The 20136-nt window shown below is 41.4% G+C and overlaps 1 protein-coding gene across 2 annotated transcripts in view; it reads right to left on the reverse strand.

Moving 5' to 3' along the window:
• Positions 1–2030: 2030 nt before the first annotated feature.
• CEP350 (centrosomal protein 350) overlaps positions 2031–20136 on the reverse strand; it is a 98634-nt gene continuing 80528 nt past the window's right edge. For both annotated transcript variants that reach the window (XM_054979580.1, XM_054979579.1), the window contains 9 exons: positions 17401–17545; positions 16570–16730; positions 15248–15384; positions 14239–14321; positions 10756–12728; positions 9426–9827; positions 8750–8896; positions 7326–7448; positions 2031–6136 (listed from right to left, as the gene is read on the reverse strand). In XM_054979580.1, coding sequence (XP_054835555.1) covers positions 5972–6136; positions 7326–7448; positions 8750–8896; positions 9426–9827; positions 10756–12728; positions 14239–14321; positions 15248–15384; positions 16570–16730; positions 17401–17545 — 3336 coding nt within the window. In that variant the 3' untranslated portion in view covers positions 2031–5971. The remainder of the gene's footprint in view (positions 6137–7325; positions 7449–8749; positions 8897–9425; positions 9828–10755; positions 12729–14238; positions 14322–15247; positions 15385–16569; positions 16731–17400; positions 17546–20136) is intronic.

Consider the following 20136-nt stretch of genomic DNA (forward strand, 5'->3'; position numbering starts at 1 on the left):
TAGCAGTTTGATCAGATCTCTTTCCGTTTAATGCAATCAGATCAGCCAATCTAAGATTATCAAATCCTTGCTTACTTTGTATAAATCCTACCTGATCTGCAAAATTATAATAATCTTTTGAAGTCTGATCTAGATGGGTAGCTGTGTTTGTCTGTAGCAGTAGAAAAGAGCAAGCGTTCAGCAGTTGTTTCCAAGAGCAAGAGTCCAATGGCCATTTTGGGCCCATTTTGGCCTGGATTGGGGCTGAAACAACTTTCAATAAATGAAGGCAGATTTAGTGTTCCAGATCTTAATGTTTATCATCAGGCATATTTGTTAGTGTGTACAAATTATTGGAATCCCTCCCCTCAATTGGAGTATCCATGTTGGGCTCTTTTGGAGGCTTCTTTTTTGGAACCACTTTTCAAATGGAATGCATTAGGGTCTTATTATGTTAAATTGGATTTTGTTCTTCCAACATTTTCTGCAGTTAGTGAAGTATGGCACATAATATCACAACAATATCAATTTGACACATTTTCACATGCTAAACTAACATTATGGTCAAATTCATAACATTTCTTACAGAAGGCTTGGACAGATAAGGGACTTTTACCTTTAGATCCATTGATAGGTAATGATGATGAGTTCTTGTCATTTGTCCAACTGAGGTCTAAATATGATTTGCCAACTTCTGCTTAATGGCAATATTTACAATTCCAAGTTTGTTGGTATCTAAATATGGTCCAGCAGCTTTGCGTGTTTCAGAATCTCCACCACTTTTGGAGAGTCTTATTGAATCAATATGGAAAACAATATTCATAATACTTGTATATAAATATTTGAGGTCGGTTAATAAATATGATACACAGAGCCTTAGAGATGAATGGGAGAATGATCTGGAACATCCAATTTTGCTAAAACAGTGGGATAAGGCTTTAAGTCAGTTTGGTGTAGTGGTTAAGAGTGATGGTACTCTAATCTGGAGAACCGGGTTTGATTCCCCACTCCTCCACTTGAAGCGAGCTGGGTGACCTTAGATCAGTCTCACAGCTTCTCAGAGCTCTCTCAGCCCACCCACCTCACACAATGACTGTTGTGGGGATAATAATAACATACTTTTTAAACCGCTCTGAGTGGGTGTTAAGTTACCCTGAAGGGCAGTATATAAATTGAATGTTATTATTATTATTATATTATTATTATTAAGACATATACCTGTTGCTACTATGGATCTTAAGTTATGACTTATTTGATTAATTATGTTTAGGGAATATTGGACACCATGATATCTTTTTACTAAAGATTTAAGCAGTGTCTAACTGTTGGCAGTGTAATTCATAAAATGCATCTCTTAAGCATATGCTTTGGACATGTTTAGTCATTCAGTCCTTTTGCGAGGAAGTTATTAGTCATTAATTTTGTGTTAGAAAACTCATTTATCTTTGAGGACATTAATGTACTGTTAAACTACTTGCCTGTCTTTCGGAATCTAACTGATGGTCAATGGAAATGGACTCTCCATACCCTTACAGTTACTAAAAGACTTATACTTTAACATTGGGAAGACACAGCCCACTTCCAGTACATCACCAGATTGAAGACCTTATAAACTTATCAACATTTGAACATATCGCATATAGAAGGCAATTGCATATGGACTTATTCTTAGATATTTGGAAATCTTTTATAGATACCTATGTATAGATTTGCTAATAGTGTTTTTGTAGCCAGCACTGTTTTCTTTTTTTTTCCCCTCTCCTGTTTTCTTTTTAAAAATTCTGTTTTGCAGTAATAAAAGATGATTAAAAAAGAAAAAAGAAGCGCTGCTGTTTGGTGTTCAGAGGGACTTGGGCTGACTGCTCTTGGGAACAGGATGCTAGACTAGCTAGATTTTGCTCTGAGCCAGCTAGGCCATTCTTATGTTAAGCAGTATTCTATATGTTTTCTAAAAGACAGATGAAAAAGAGACACATGCACAGAATTAACACCCTATGAGCCATTGCATATGATGTCAAGAACAGTGAGGAACTGCATAATTTATAAATCAATTTATTTACAGATTTTATTCTCTTAAAGTACATCTCAAATTAACAAAGATATTTACACTGGTGTACACAGGGACTACCCTGGTTATTTTACAGTTCATAATTACAAGAAAACCTTACACCCTGTAATCTAATGAGCCGTGCTACACAGGGGTGTGTGACTACTGGCTGAAATTTGCCAGGAAACCAGTTTGACAAAGTTATTCTCACACACACACACATGCGTGTGCGTGTGCACACACACATGGTGAGCAACAGAGTCTCTGCACAATACAGTACACAGGGAGGAGGAGTCTCCCCAAGACAGGTTTGCAAATGTGTATCAAAAGTCTCTGCAAAAAAATCAAGAAAAAGTCTTAATTACTCTGGTGTACTACAGTACAGTTTTTCAATCTCTCTTTTTTTGCATTTCTACATGTTAGAATTCAAATAAGTTTGTCAAGAGGTTCGCTTATCAATGTTAAGCATTTTTGTAAACAATAAAAAATCCTACAATTTACAAAGAACATCTTGTAAGTGTCAACTGTTTTTGCTGCTGGAAAATAAGCAATCAAGTCTCTTAAGGTAGCAAAAATGATTTGAAAAAGTCTGTGGTGCAGTTACTTCAATGGTCTCTGAACACTGTGCTACTGAATTTCTTTTGCGATAACACACTTTCATTCAAGTATTGCAAAAATGCTAAGGCCACGTTTTCAAAGAGCATCAAAGAGAACACAGTGGGTTCCCTCTCACCCTCCACCTACCCAATAGGCCACAGATTATGTTGCTATTATGTTGCTTCCTGAAAGGTAAGAGTATTTCAATGTCTACCTGGCACACTCCATCGGGAACCTTTTCTCATCAAGCCACTTTTGAAATAATTGGGAACTGTGCAAAAGCACAGTTGCGTTCCTGTCTAATGCCTACTCATTTTAAGAGGAGACTAGCCAGTAATGTTTCTCGGGGGACAGTGTTCTAAATCCGTAGATCAGAAACAATTGCTCTTTGTATTTGCATCACCCCTTTCTTTTGCATACATAGCACTGATGATCTTTTCCTGGAACTTGGAGTAGAACAATGGTGGTACAAATAATCTAGCTGGACTGTAAATAGTTTCTCACTTTTAGGCTCAGAAACACTATGTCTCCCCCGCCCCTATCATGATCTTCTCCAATGAGACTTCCACATTCACAAGTCTTGTCCATCCGTTTTAATCCAAGGCTCTCGTGTGCTCCCGTCAACAATCCATCCTGCTCTAGGATGAAAATGGGCAATGCCCCAAATCTCCACAGGCTTCCAGGTTAAAATTCTCTTTCTTGCTTGTTAGGTACAGGGATGGCTATTTGCACATCCTCATGCATGTGGAAGGTATTCTGAAAATATGACAGGCGTCTCATTCACTAACAAGCAAGCTCTTAAAATGGAGCTGACAAATCTCTGGGCAACCCAGGCATACGTTAACAGTTAACAAACACTGTATATTTTCACACAGATACAAACATGAGAAGCCTCTCTAAGGGTGGAGCTAAAGGTATCCTACTGCATTCTCACAACGTGTTTTTATACCCTGTGTCTGCAAAATGGATTAGAAGAATATCCCTCCTATCTGACTTCTGCACCATATAACCTGCAATAAGAATAATCCAGTACCTGTACAAAAACTTACGCAAGCTGTTTCTATGTAGGGCGTGAAGAATTCAACTGACCACCAATGTTGCGCTCACTCAAATCAGCTGGAATCAGTAATTTTACAAGAAAGATCTCTCCTGCACTTTCTATGCCTGGAGAGAACGAGACCGCTTTTCTGCAGAACCTTATGCTCAAGGAGACAGCATGCTGCTCACTTTAAAGCTACTATTGCTACTGTTACTGGTAACTTCAGGAATAGCAATATGCTATATACAGTTATCTGTTTAATAACTTGTTCCCTCTGCTTGGATATTCCCCCAATTCAAGCAAGTTGCACCAGGTTATTTACAACCAGGGCTAGCCCAGATTTAGTAAAATGTAAGACACTGTAATAAATGGCATTATGCCTGTTTTTAAAAAGCAGCTCTTCTTCAGGAGTTTTAAACATGCATGAGGTTCAATATGAAAAGATACTCTTAATTTGCAGCAGCAATTTGCTCCACCAGATTGATATTAAAAAAGGAAGGAAAGAAGTTGTTGGCACCTAGCTCTGACACAGTGAGGGGGGGAAATGTTCCCAGGTCAATGTGCTGGGTGTTCTTAAACGCATTAATTCCTCTCTGACTTTGTCCTTTAGCTTTTCTAGCCATTACAAGCCACCAAATGAGATATTAGCAATACCATACTAGAGATTATTTTAGTTTGGTAGGATGCCAACTGCTTTCTCTGCATTGCCCCTATTTGTGAGAACCTAACTTAGTATTATGTCATGATGCAAAAGGCAAATACATCACAAAAAGATTTCAAAGTAAAAGGCTAGGAAAGGAGTACTGGCAGACGGAAACTCAGCTGGAAGCCCAAGGAACTAAAGGAGAAGGGAAGAAAAAGTGCACAACTCTTCCCATGAACATCTCCTGGGTCAGATAGTCTTTGGAGTGCTTCCTTCCATGCTGGAGTTCAGAGTGCTGTGTCCAAACTAAGACAGAACAGGTGATTTTGAAAATACTCTGGTTCCATAGGTCATGTCAAGTAAACCAGATTTCAAATTAAGGCATCAGTGTTCAAGCCTAGGTTACCTGTGTTCATTTGCAGAAAAACAAGGAAGGCCGTCTGCTTGGCCTTCTCCGCATTGTGTCTGACAGTGGCTGTGTCCTAACTGAAGAACCAAAAGTGGGAAATATTGGGGAGGGGGATACGGACAAGAGGCTTCCATGATCTGTTTCAGGTGCTCTCTCTACAAGTCTGTGCACCTCTGCACATCTCTTTTCACCGCACAGTGGAAAACATGCACAACTCTTCACAGCCTTCTCTCTCAGAGATGGATTCCCCCCAACAAAGCCTCTGAATCTCTATGCTCATGGGACAGTGATGGTTGCCTAACACAGATACCCTTCCCAGATTCTAGCATTTTCAGTCATAAGATAGTGCAACCAGTGTAGCACTAGGCATGTATTTCAAACATACAAGTTATAAAATAAGTTAAAAGAAATTCCGCATGCATACAAAACAAACCCCGAGTCAAGCTCTCTTTGGTACACACACTCCTAGCCCTACCAAGTTCAAGTCATGGCTCTGCCAACATGTTACCCTAGGTGGGAAGCAAGGGAGGAAAGGGGTTAAGGGTCTACATGGAACAAGCACGGTTTTCCAATTCCTGCGTGTCCAGGGCCTGAGAAATCCTGAGTACACGCTTACTTAGGGGCAGCTGGTGGCCTATTGGGAGAACTAAAACACTGGAAAAGGAGGAACACTGGCCTCAGATTCATCTTTGGGCCAGCTTTTCATTCTGCCCAGAGGCAGCTGAAACAAATCTTTAGCCAAATCCAGAGCTCAAGACCCACATGCTTTGCTTGCATTGATCCAGCAACCATCTCTAGGTCCACATTTTGAGACTGAAAGATGAAAATGAAGGGAAGAATAGAACAAAACTGGGGGAGGGGAAGAAGGAGACCATTGCAGGTTTTGAATGCAGGATAAATCATCATGATGGTTAAGAAAGTTATTACTTACAAAACCAGGTTAGGACAGAAGTTATTTAAATAGAGAACAATGTTTACTGATGACTAAGTTTCCACTGCTGCCAGTGAATCTGATATGGAGTATCTGGGGCTCCAATCCAGCCTTTAACAAAATGCACAGCACAGTAGCTGTAAACAGACTGTTAAAGGATCAAATGGAGATAAAAACTTTTTCTGGAACAAACCCAGGGAGAAGTCTCTAAAAATCAAAGGTGGGAGGGGGAGATGTCACACCATCTTCTCTCTTCTCAGCCATGTTTAAGATCATATTATGCTCCAATAGCAGCACTGCTATGACAAAGGTACCCATCCTGGAGGTCACATGGGCAGTAACCTCTCTTGTTTCTCGTTGATCTGGTTAAGAACATCAATTGTCTCTCTGATTAAGGCCTCAAAAATCCCATCTGCCAGTTGCATCTTCACATATAGCTCATCTTCATCATAATTCACCCATTGAGCTTCCTCTTCATGCAGTTCCTGAACCTTAAAATTATAGAGAGAGGGAATAGGGGGGAAAGTCACTATGGTTAAATAGACGTTGCTTGGTATGCATTCTGATAATCAGCTATGGCTGCCTTTTCATTCTCTAGGACAAGACACAATGAAATAGGTGAACAACTTACCAAACAAATGAAATCAATTATTTCAACCAGAGATACAGTAATTGTAAATCAAGCTTTGAAAATGGTGATAGAATTCCCACTTATCAATAACACTTCCTTCCACTCCAGTATCTTAGCTCAGCTATAGCATTACCCACACCATGCTGAAATTGTATGACTTGACAACAGATAGAGAATTGTGATTTTAAGAGTTTGCTATCAGTTTTCTTCAAGTACCATTTATAATGTTCGAACAAACAAGGGCTACTGTGAGGTTCTGTCAAGTAACTCTCAAAGACTTCACTGCATGAGTCCAGGAACTGCATGAGTTAAAGCATTTTATCTGATAAGCTACTAGTTCATTCCCTATTACAATCCTTGCCAGGAATGGCAATTCTCTACAAGCACATAATGCATATACAATTCTAAGCCTAGCCCCAGAGTTCTCACCCCCCCTTCAAGAAACAGTTAGCTAAGTCTAATAAATGAGCAGCAGGACATAGCAGAGATGATATGTGAGAAACTCCAAGGCCATGAGGCATGGCTTCTCAGGCAAAGGAGAAACTGCAGGCTAAGAAAGAGATAACAGCAGGCTGTCACATTCCAGGCAGAGAACAGCTTCTAACATCAGAGTCACACAGAATCAGACAGACCTTGCAGAGTATGACAGGAGACATTCTGACAGCTACATAGCATGTTATATGTAGATTCCACAGCCAAGAAAGAGAAAGGTAACACACTCCTTTCCCCATTTCTAGTAGCAATCATTCTGTCCGTATTACTAAAAAACTGTCTTTGTTATTTGCTGGTCATGCTAAGACATTTCATATTCAGTGGTTACAAAGATTCCACTAAGTGCTTAAACATCTCCCACTGATGTGAATGGGACTTCAAGGAACTTAACTTTGGCAGGATCATGTCCATCCTTTGATAAAAAGTGAGGAACAGATTACTGGTAATTACAAACAGATGAACTGTACTTTTTTTTTGGCCCTAGACCTAACCAACATTTCCTGCAGGTACTTATTTCTGAGTATCAACTACAAGTTTTTTTTAAAAAATCTACTGACCAGTATATGATCCACTCTGTCACGTTTTTTACGTCCAAATTTGATCATTTTCTGCCAGTCCATTTTGTTGTTTGGCTCCTTTTTCAAATTTAACAGTTTTAGCACCTCGGTTGCTATGAAGCTCTAAAGTACAGTAGACAAGCACAAAAATAGAATTATGTGAATGAAGCATTTTCTATTCACAGCATACTCTCTAAAATAACTCTCATGTAGAAGGTCCTTATTTAAGGAATTAATGATCTAACACATGCCCAGGTAATATTTTCTAACCATTCTGAGAACACAACATCCACTATGAATATATGTATCCCAAGAGGTGCCAAGGTACTAGTTATCTCTGAGAGCTAAACCACACAAGATGAATTACATGATGCTCAAGTGACAGGAGATGCAATGTTAGCTGGGAAGCAAGTTTGATTTTCACCTCTCTCTACAGAGCTGGCAAAGAACGCTCCTCAGAGGGTTTGTTAATTTCACCTCTCTACAGAGCCTGCAAAGAGAGCTCTTCTGAGGGTTTGTTAATTTCGCCTCTCTACAGAGCCTGCAATGATCACTCTTCAGAGGGTTTGTTAATTTCCTCTTTGCTTCCCTGAAGGGTCTGTCAATTCTTAACAAACCCTCTAAAGAGCAATCTTTGCCTGCTCTGTAGAGAGGTGAAATTAACAAACCCTCTGAGGAGCAATCTAGCCGGCTCTGTACAGAGAGGTGAAATTCAGCCTACAGTTCAGGTTAACATTGCATCTCCCTTCACTTGAGGGTCATCATGTAATTCATTTCATGTGGTTTAGCTCTGAGTAGCTCTTCTCCTCAGAAACCTGAATACAAAGAATATGGAATACCTGGATGTCCCAATTCATTAATAAAATAACTAGTTAACTGCAGAAGTAACAATTTGTATACGTTTCAGTAGGTTCATTAAAAATGTTTCTGCTATCTCCCTAATTGCTACAGAAAACTGATTTAAGATTTTTTTTGCCTACTGGTATTATATTCCTCTCAGGTTGGCCAAAATATGGGAGGGGAGTCCTAACGTATGTTAGAAATGTAGTAGATGCAAGGAGACTCTTGTTCAAGAAAGGCCATTCCCAGGATGACTGCTCCATACTAATGAGGCTCTTCTACTCTTTCTATCTGCAGGAAGACGCAGGGAAACAGCACAGGCTAGTAAGCTCCAAGCTTATGGTACTTCATCTGCGATAAGTAAAGTGGAGCCCAGGGAGTGTTGTCACCCAGGAAGTTTCAGCAAGATCAGTAAGAATCTTCCTACATAAAGTCTACACCTGCAAGAAGAAACAGGGAGATAGGAGGGGTAGAGTGATAAACCACAGATTCTAGATGGGATAACCTGCACTTTCATATAACATTTTACAATCTGTGCATGAAGAATACCAAGTCACTGTTCATACCAACAGCTTCATTCCTACCTTGATTTCCTCAAGGTCACTTGGATCTTTTACTCGACGGAAGTAAGTCGAAGTTACCCTGCAGGGTTTCATCCATATGGGTTGGTTCAAATTTGGATCGTCTGCGAAGATTTCTCCAAAAATCTCTCTTGTTAAGTCAAACACAGCCTTATCAAAGAAAAGTAAAAAGGAATTTAAATTTAATTTTTGCTGATAATTTAGGATAGAAATATTCACCATGCAGACTAGAAATTACAATTCAGTCTGCATAGTGATTACATTGTTTCAGGGCCATGTTTCAATCAGTTTCTCTGATGAGGCACAGAGAATTTCAAGATTTCCTTTCTAAGCTCTCTCTCTCTCAGGCTTATTCTCTTTCACACTCACTTTTGTGAGGCTGGCCCAACATATGCAGCACTGTGACCTGTCATGGGGGGTGGGGGAGGAACAGAGCGGTCCTTGTTTTTCAAAGGAACATGTTTTTCCTCTGTTTGCACATGGGCCTGAAAGCACACTAACTTTCCCCACCCTTTACAGCTGTTTGTCCCCAAGGCCCAGGACATGTGAACACGAGTATAATTATGGTGTCCACCTCCACTATATTGGGGGATGATTCCAGTTCAGATTTCTTCCAGGAGACAGGAAGGTCCAGAATTCTTGACCTAGTGGATGAGAAGAGTGATCTCCAGAGCTATACCTGTTTATAGATTTGTCTGCTGATGGCTTCGATGTCATCCTCTTTAAGGGAATCACTTAGATCTCTGGGAAGGCCAGCAGCCTGGAGACCATGCCCCAGCTCTTTGCACTTCCATAGTTCCTCAGCCGCCTCGTGCACCAAGACCTCTACCTCTTCCGCAGTGTGTGGGACAGCTAAGGGCTCTTCACATGGCTTGGGGGGTACTTTGGGAGGCTCCGTCTTAGGCAGCACTGCTGATTCTTCAGCTTGCTTTGGAGGGAGTTTGCGAGAACTCAAGCCAAAATCTTCATCAAACCAATCCTGGTCATCTCCTAACACACTCAGGAACTCCCGGCTAAGCTCCAACTCTGCCAGCCTCTTGGCAAGCTCTTCCTGCCCACTGGCACCAAACACAGGGCTCTCCTGTGCCATAAGAAAAAGAAGGTTACTGTTTTGGAACATGCGTGTGGTATGCATCATATTTAAATAATCGCCAGAGTTCAACAGGCTGTGATAACAGGCAACATCACCCCACATTTCAACAGTAAGGGAAGCTGAAGAACAGAAGTGTTTGTTAAAGATATTTATGATGAAATTAGAGAAGAGCTCCATGACACATACAGAAAGAGAAAGCAGAAACTCTTTTTAATTTATTTTCTCACTTTCTGACAACACTTTTGAGGCATTGTGTATGTGGAGCAATTACATTAGGAAAGGTTACAGCGGCAGCATGTTGCCCTTGAGCTTGAGTGTGTGGACAGCATTCGCACAGTTACTGCTGCATCTGATTCTGCTGCAGTCAAAAGGAGGAATGTAGATGTGCCCACCACAGAAGAGCCGATTTTTTCTATTAACAGTGGTCTTTTACACACATTCAAAGGATAATATATAAGGATAATAATATACACGAAGAATAAGCAGAAATGCATTTGCTCCTGCTCAACGATCTTCTTTGCTTTTTAACTCTGCTGGCTGGCAAACAAAATAAGAGTCAGCAAATACATGGTATTTTGGTGCCAGCTCGCTCAACCAAACCATAAACCAAATGGTCAGATCTAAGAACTGAGAGGCCGCAGGAGGTTTCAGATGTCTTTCTCAAGCAGCAGCCCCTTATCCTGCATGGCAAGATGGTTCTGAAACAGCGCAGTCCCCAAAACAGTTTATGACATGGCTCATGGGTGTGTGTGTGACATGTGAGGTTCAGTGAAGTCAAAAATTGCACTGAGCCCAGGTCCCTTGGGCACTGAGGGGGAGGCCTGGCAACATTTTCTACTTCTCTGTATATACGTTTTATGGCTGAAGCAGCACCACAATAATTGTTTCTGGAACCATCTGAGGAAACGGTACTTACGGGTCTGGGACACAAGTCTGGAGAGGAAACTTCTTCTCCATCATCCAGTTGAGAACTTATTAAAATGCTCTGCAGGTCCCCAGCTGCCAACTTCTGCTCTTGGCCAGCAGCGAGTTCTTGATTACTACACTGAATTTTCTCATTCCTGACCTTTCTGATTTGCTGCAGCTGATTGACTGTGTCCTTCACAAATGCCTGCAGGAGGCTGTCTGTCAACAACCCAACTTTTTCCTGTTGATCTTTGGATTCTTCTTCCTCGTGGGATGGGAGCCTAAGCTGTGCTTCCAACTGGCTCCTTTCTTTTGTGAGTAAATCCAGGAGTGGAGTTGCAGACTTCTCCAACACTCTCGGGGAAAGGTTTTCTGACTTTTCAGTATATTCCTGCCAAGAAGGCTGCTGTTGCTTCCATTTTTCAGGGAAGATTCCATCCAGGGCCCCTTCAATAGCTGAAGTCTTGCTAACAGCATCAGAAATGGAGGCAGGCAAGAGCCTGTCATCATCTGCTGAGGACTTTAGAGAATTTACAACACTATGTTCTTCAGCAAGCACTTCTTCAACAGCAGCAACAGTTTGACTTTTTTGGACAGTGAGTTCTAAATGATCTCCAGCTGCTATGGAACCCTCTAAGGCAGATGTGCCTCTTTGTGATTTATCCTGGAGAGATTTCTCACTTTCAATTTTCCCCACAGTCTCCTCTTGCTCTTCTCTTGGACTCTGTCTGTCCTTCTGATCTACTTTGTGGTTGTGATCTAGCTGAATCCTGCAGAAAGAGTCCTCATTTATGTCCATGTGGCCACCAGAACTCTCGGAAATCCGTGAGATTTTTTGCGGAGGAGCAAAAATTCCATGTTTTTCTTTGCAAACAAAATATTTTATGCCATCATAAGTGCCATTATTCCTTCCTTCAGGCTTGTCTAATTCCACACCAGCCCAAAAACCTTTAGCAAAATTCGTCAGGCCTTTAAATCTCAGCGTCCCAGGCTGGACATTACTGACAAGAACTCTGTCACCAATGCTGAAATCCTGTAGAGAATTTTCCTCCTCTTCTATCTTGGAAGCCCAAAGTGATGTATCAACATGTGCTGATTCTTCCTCCACATCACTGCGCTCTTTACTTTTCATCTGTTCTGTTGGCGATTTCAGTATTAATAATCTTTCAGAATGAGCGCTAGAAGCCACAGACAGAGCTTTGACGCTGAGACATTCACTTATTTCCTCATCACTTCCAATACTTGCAGATTTGCTCCTGGGAGTCTTTGTATACCATGATTTTTCTCCCTGTGACCTACAGTCTTCTCCAAGAGAGGACGCAGATGTGTCAAAATCATCGTAGTATTCAGTATGAGGTACTTCATCATCTGACTTATGCTTTCTTGAGGATGACCTCTCAAAATCATTAGCATGCAGTGGCTCCTTGCACAGCTGCTCTGAAGGCAAGGTCTTATTTGGCTTACGAGAGGACTGACCTGATGCAGCACATTCATCATCCTTGTAACTTCCCTCCTGCTTTGGTATCTCCTTTCCATCTTGAACACGTACAACAGCCAAGCCAACCTCAGGATAAACACTTGTCTTTAGCGAGACTGGCGGGCAGCTCTTTTGCTCAGTGTCCAAAGCAGAAGCACCAGATCTTTCTGAAAACTTGTGAGTATCATCTGGCTCAGAGTCTTCTGATTTTACAGACTCGATGTCCTCTTGTACCACAGATCTGTTAGTGGAAACTGAAGTATCACAACTTGTCACATCTTCAAAAGTGTTCAATGATACATGGGATGTTTTGTTCAAGTCTCCTAAATCTTTGAAGACAGCCAAGGAGGGAAAACTATCCAGCATATCACCAGATTCTGCTCCAGCTTTTTGTGGGGCCTTGACGATCAGGGATGGAGTTTGGAAATGCTCCTCTGTCCGAATCTCTGCCTCATTAAATGTCTTGGTGTATGAAGAGACAGTTCTCTCAGAATGTGATACTGCATCTAGAGAGAGAGAACAAACACACTGAAATATTTAAATTATTTTACAGAATAATAGCTGCTATTTAATTTTAAGAATGACTGTGTTGCAATAGAAAACAGTAAGCCTCAATAGCAGGTCTAAATAACTGAGCAATCAACTGCATCAACCACAAGCAATATTAAATCAGTATTTTCACAGGTTTTTAAATGGGGTCAAAACACCAAAAGGAACATACCCAAATTTTCCCTGTAATCTGTGTAATTTCATATTTCATTATTTTAGGTTGCTTCCACATGATTACCCTGTTTTTCCCTTGTGGCTCAAGGCACCTTACAATTCCAAGATTAAAAACATAAAATCCCACTAAATCTCCCTTCTCCAAGAAAATGCCTACCACTTAAACCCCATTAAAAGTCCTTGGAAGTAAAATGGCCCTACATTGCCTTCTAAAGTTTTCTAAAGATGGTCTACGTCCCTCACCTGCTCAGGGAGCCCCCCTTCTGCAAGGTGGGAGCCACTACAGAGTAGGAACAGGCTTTAGTGGATGTCAAATGTGCTAGTAGATGTCAATGGGGGAACAACTAGAAGGCAGATCCCAGGAAACTACAGTTGGTACACAGGGATGCATGGGGACAAATTAGGGTTGCCAACAGGCCTGAAGAAAAATGTCCTGCCCCTTTAATAGAGGTTTAATGTGGGAACTGAGCAGCAGAAGCTTTTCACAGCATGGAGGTAAATAACATCACTGGGTAACATTATCCCATCAAGCCTCTATTAAAGAGACAGGACTGCCAGGTAGTCAGCAACTCTAAAAGCAATGGTCCTTTACATGCATACTTATGTTACCGGAAGTACCACGGGAAGGAGTCATAAAAAAAATGAGCATTGTATCCAAGGGCAGTGGCCAGTACCATAATGTAAAGGATCTGCTCTGAACCTTCCCTGTTGGAGACATAGCTAGATGGCTGACTCTTCCAATTCCAGTAAAAGGAATGGACTCCTGAAGCGGCAATTTTTTTTTCATGTAACAGCTTCTCAACGAATTACAGAAAAATGAAAAGGCAAAAGGAAACAGAGAGAAAAGTTAACTGACAAAATGGGATAAATGTTTAAAATTTACATTTTGATTGAACAAACAAAAAAAGGCTTCTTTCTTCATCTTGAGACAAGGGCTGCTGAAATTTCAGAAACTCATTGGGTTGTATCCTACCACTCTATTCAGCTAAAGAGAGCATACTTCGTTGGCACAAGGTGAATACCAGCAATGCAGGAATGACCTGCATTGGTGGGACAGGACATGCTGCCATTAGCTGCGTGGAGTAGCAGGATACAACCCAACATTGGTGAAAAATCAGTGTTAACTCTAAATAATTAATATAAATTAACATTTTTACTTTAGCTTTTAATGGTATTGAAATGTTCTTGTAAAGAAAGTGGAAGAATCTTTTTAGCTTGAGTAAGCCTGAAATTAACAGGCTCTAAACGTTCGTGAAGGATTTAGCTTTTGCAATTGCTTTCTTACTTACATACCGATATGCTCTGCAATGGACTCCAGTGACGCCCTGCAACGTTCAGAGTCCGTTAGTGACTTCCAGTTTTTTGATGTTTCAGATCTAGAGAAAAATCGGTGAAAAACTAGTCATTACAGATGCCAAAATGATACTGTAGTACAGTATACAGGAGGACATCAAGTGGAAGTACAAAAAACTGAGAAGGCTCCTTTTCCAATAGCTACTCGCAGTGCCATCCTAGGAGAATATAACTCTGCTTAGGATGGGACTGTTAACCTTTCAATGCTAGAAGTAGAGATGGCAGCTCTTCTAGCTGACCCAAAGAGTTGGTAGCAGAACAAGAACTGAAAACCAAGCCTTTTTTTATCAAACCAAACCTGCATTGTGTGTCTAAGGGCCCAACGGCATTCCAAGCTTCAGATATCTCAATCTTGCCATCCCCATCTAGAAAATATTCTAGAGTTGGTTTTTTGAGAGGCAGAGGTCTAGACACAAAGGATGCTATCTGACATAGTTTCTCCCTCCTGATTTTCTGGACTGCTGCCTCAATGTGGCCATAGGAAAGTTTCAGTTTGCAGTTGTATGTTAGTTTTCTCTCCCTCTGGAAGCAGGGGAACTCTTTTGAGATAATGGCACACACCTAGGGCTGAATCAGATCATACAGCCTTTGACCACCACCCTAGGCACGGTGGGCAGAGGAGACAAGAGCATGCCGTATCTCCCTATCCACTCCACTAGCACGCCTGCTCTATCTTGGATGCCACCGGCTATACAGAAGGGAACGTAACAGTCCTATGCACATAAGATCCACTGTGTTTAGATCCATTTCCCAGATAAAAAAATGAATCTATGCCTATGCATGTAGGGTATATTCAAATATCACACCCCCATCTAAAGGGCCAGTTGTGATGGAGGTGCAGAAGTCATGCCAGGTGGACATAATGTTGCTCTCCACCACGTCTAGAGGGGTGATGGGGGACCTTATCAGCCCCCAAGAAACAACACATTTAAGTATTCATTCCTTTTACCTATGGAGTGGAGGTGGTTTGATCTTTGGTTTCTCTGTAACAGAAGATGGAGTTTTAATTTGTGGTTTAGCTGTAGGTGTTGCCTCCAGATCTTGACTTAACTCTGCTTCAGTCTTCTTGATGAATTCATCATAAGTCTGATGTATTTAAAAAAAAATGTGAGAGGGTATAAGCTTCTGCTTTCTCAAAGTCTATCCCTGTGGGCAGCTCAGTTGCCTGTGGAAAAGGGCATTCTTGTAAACAGCTTCTGCGGCTTGATTTTTATTTCAAACCACTTTAAATGATGCATCTGAGTCTTGCTATATATCCTAACTCTAAGGAAGGGGATAATTTCTCTCTCCCTCCCTCCCTCTCTCTCTCACACACACACTATTGCAGACACTTGACTCTCATGGATCCAGGTGGGCCCAGTAATCTCCAGCATTCACTGTCTGGGAGACAGAAGGGGTTGCTGGGAGAAGAGAAATGCAGGGAAATTAAGGAACCACCAGAAAAGCAATGCATAGTATACACCCTATTCAGCTTTCAGCTACAGAGAAGAATTGTTATTCCACAAACTATTATTATTATTATTATTATTATTAATTATATTTATATCCCGCCCTCCTTGCAAGCAGGCTCAAGGCAGGTTACAACAGAAGATAAAATATTCAAGATAAAATCACAATAAATTAACACAGCTTTCTAATAAAACACTTGCTCACCGTATAAAAACCATATAACATCTGACAGAGGTGGAAGTGTGGCTTAACCATGTGTGGTCGCTCATATATGGGGGGGGGGGGTAGATGGTCAATACTCTCTACAGCCAGAGAGGAGACCAGGAGAGAGGCTCATTTGGTGGAAACCCTGATGGCCTCAACCATACGCCTGGCGGAACATCTCTGTCTTACAGGCCTGCCTGAAGGAGACAAGATCTTGGCGGGCCTGGGTGTCCTCAGACAGAGAGTTCCACCAGGTCGGGGCCAGGACCAAAAAGCCCTGGCCCTAGTTAAGGCCAATTGAGCCTCCCTGGAGCCAGGGACCACCAGTAGATGTTTACTGGCTGATCTCAGCACCCTCCGGGGATTATATGGGAAGAGACAGTCCCTCAGGTATGCTGGTCCCAGTCCATTTAGGCTTAACAGCTTAACTATATAAACAAAAGCTACCCAGTGTACCCAGTAAATACTCTCTAATGCTAACAAATTAATAGTTCATTGGAATGTGGATTTCAAAGGACACATGACAACACTGACCTCCTGTTACTAAGATGATCTCTCTTACAGAATTCCTCCCAGCCATTCAGCTCCTATTTAATGCCTCTTCCAAATGCTTCTTACCTCTAGCTGCTTGAGCAGGCTTGCCTCCTGGGCTTTCAGCCTCTCCTTGTGCCTCTTTTTTTGCTCCTTCTTCAGCTGGTAGACCACAGATTTTCTCTTCCGAAGCTCATCCTTCAGAGCTCGGATTCGGCTTTCAATGTCGCTTTGATCTGAGGTGGTTTCTGAGAAGAGAAGTTTGACTGTTTTAGAGAAAGGAACTTCCTTACATGCTGTGAAACATGAGAAAATCTCTTACTGGAACCCACGTTTTCTACTGAACCCACCACCAAATAATAACAACTCTTTGCTTATATACTGCTCTTCTGGACAGATTAGTGCCACACTCCAAGAGGTTAACAAAGACAGCATTATTATTATTCCCACAATACAGCTGAGAAGCTGGGGCTGAGAGTGGTGGCTTACCCAAGGCCACCTGCAGAATTCATGGCAATAGTGGGAGTTCAATCAGAAGAGTGCTGGCTCAGAGTCCAGCCACTTAACCATTATGCTACAGAAGCTATAAAAAACTTCTGATCTTCTGCTCCAATCACAGCAAAATTCAAGGACAGGCCTTTACTTATGTCCATCCCTTGTTGGCTTTCCCTGTTCCTCCCGACATTTGCTTGTGGTGTAAAACACCTAAATCCTATTAATACGAATGATGGACTGAAAGTGCAATTTAAACACTTGGGTATTGTTGATTTTTATCCAATTATGATCGTACCCCTTAACTTTCTCAAGACTGTGTCTTTTTAAACAGAATTGTTAATTTAGGCAATCCCATCATATAATGAGTATAATGTGCTAGCTGCCTACACACTTGAGCTAGACATCATGAAGTCTAATCCTTACCTGATTGGGTCATGGATAATGACTCGTCAGACCAACTATAGGATATGTCCTGGGATTTTACTGGTAAATGCTGCTGCCCTCCAGTTCTGTGGGTCCCTTTGCTGGACCCTTGCTTTGATAAGGAAGTGCTGCTTTTAGAAGGAGACTGTCCAAAGGGGGAAGAAAGGGTAATTTGCTTATAAATTTTATATTTTTGTCTTTTTAAAAAAAGCATGCATCACAACCTCACTTTCAGCATGCTAATTACAAATATGTAAAATATTCTTTTTTTCTTATTTCATTTATTTAGTCATTAATCTTATTAATCTTATGTAAAATATTCTGTGCTCATCAATCTCTCTAAGCAAACTGGTAATATTTGTGCATTTTTACAGGAGTTTCACCTGCAACTTTTTATTAGAATGGAATCACCTAAAATAGCTGAAGTTTCACTTTAGCAAGACTACTTGGTATGCTTTGGAGAAAATGTAGAAAGTTCAGAAGCAAGCTGAAACAACGTTTGGCTGTGAATTTGCTACTCTTGTGTGTTTTAAGTCTGAATGCTTTTCAGTTAGTAAACTGTGCGTTTACATGTCGTTAACTGGATTAGAATTTATGTCTTTGCAGCTTGGTCGAAACACTGTTCACCAGCCTGAGTTCAACAAGATAAGGCAGGAAAGAAAATTTTAAATAAAATACAAACAAATAGGGAAGAGGAAGAATGTAGAGAAGGGAATGTAGAGACAGAAGAACAAACCAAGCAGGAAGATGGAGGAGAATGAGAGTGACAGAGAAAAAGCAGAAGATCAGAGAAAATGAGAGTTAGAAAGGTTAGCAAAGTAGAATGGACTAGTGCTTGTCCAAATGTCACAGCCCCTCTACCCTGAAGATGATTCAAATCATCCTTTTGCAGTTATGCTCTCCTACAAATCCCCCTTCCTACCTTGCAAACAGTTCTGCCAGACTCATCCTCTTTTATTACACAAGAATCTTTTACACTCTATAAATATCTATTTATGCAAAGTATCTTACACAAACTCTTAGCTGACATTTTCAAGGCAGCCTACAATCAAGGTTCCATACAGGTCATTTAAAAAAAATAGCACTATTAAAATCACATTAAAACAGTAAAAACTCATTTTCAAGTAAAATTCAGTGGCCAGTCCCCTCCCCCATCATCAAAAGTCAGAACAGCAGAAAACAGTGAGGAGCCACCTCCAGGCAATGACTAGGTCACATCTTGAAACTGCATCATAGGACAATCATCACTCTTTTAAATTCCTCTTCTCACTTTCAGTCTTTCCTCTGACTTCTTCCTTACTACATTTTGATGTAGCACTTGTTCCCCTATTCATAAAAAGTCCAAAAAGCCACCCCCCCCCACTCTGTTTCCCTTTCCCCTATAGCCCAAATTTTCCTTTGGCCTGCAAATTCCTACATTATGCCACTTCCTCCCACTGCCTCAACTTTCTCTTCCCTCCAGGCTCCATCTCTTCTCCTGACCGACTACATTCTGGTTTTTGTACCCCACTGAAACAGCCCTTCAGGACAATCTCCTTAATGTCAAATCTAACCTGTCATCATCTCGTCTTTGATACAACCTTTCTACAACCTTTGCCCCAGATCGTCACTTCCTCTTGCTTGACTCTGTTCACCCTCTGGGCTTCCTCATCACCTTCTTACTTCTTCCTGCCTGTCCAACTGCTTCTTCAGCATTTCCAAAGGGAAACCTCTTCACTAGCTCTCTCTCCATCCTTGCTTTCTATTCTTCTTTTTCTAAACTGTTCCTGGGTGATCTCATCAAAACGTGTAGCATTCAGTACCAGCTCTACACGGATGAAACCCAGATCTGTCTTTCTACTCTTCAACTTTCTCCAGCCAGCTGTCCCAAGTCTCCAGGTGCTGTCCTATATTGCTCCTCGGACATCTCACTGCTGGCTCGAACTCATTATGTCCATATTTTCCCCCAAGTCCTCTCCTTGAACACTCCACATCCATTTCCAAGGTCCACCATCAACCTGGAGTTAAGCCTGGGCTATATTCTTGTCTCCTCTCTCACCTCTGTCCCCACATGCAGTCTGCCCCCAGGTCACACTGCTTCTCTTTACAGCGCTGGAAACAACACACAATACTCTAGGGATGTGCAGTTCGGTTTGGAATTCAGATTAAAATACTGAATTTTGGCTGCTTCAGTAAAATCTGGGTTCTCTGAATCAAAACCAGGCACCCTGAAAGCTTACAGAATTTTTCTAAAAATTCGGTAAAATCCGGTTATTATTTTCTATGGGAAAATCACTTTGGGGGTTATCCGGTGGGTGGGAGGGGTTTCATTTTTCAACCAAACTTCATCAAATTGGGAGGGAACCTATTCCTAACTGTCCTCTAAAGACCCCCAAAGTTTCATGAATATTGGACCCCCAGGGGCCAATTTTATGGGCCCCCAAAGAAGGTGCCTCCACCCACTCTCCATTATTCCAAGCACTAGGTTCAGCCAGTGGGGAATCACCACAGAACAAAATCAAGCAATACCCAGGCACAAACACAAGGCAGTCCCTTGTTTCAGCGTGCTTCTGTTGGGCTACATTGCAATAGTGTCCCTTGCTTCAGTTTGGTTTTGGTGGAATGGATGTGACTCTCTGATGGGATGTCGGTCCCCTTGCTTCACTTTGGTTCTAGGGGATTCCATTCCTGTGCTTCAGTTTGATTCTGTTGGGCTTTCTCTAGGATGAGCTCAGCTTGCATTTGGGAGTGTGCCTT

The sequence above is a fragment of the Eublepharis macularius genome, chromosome 5 (genome assembly GCF_028583425.1).
Source record: "Eublepharis macularius isolate TG4126 chromosome 5, MPM_Emac_v1.0, whole genome shotgun sequence".
Taxonomy (NCBI): Eukaryota; Metazoa; Chordata; class Lepidosauria; order Squamata; family Eublepharidae; genus Eublepharis; species Eublepharis macularius.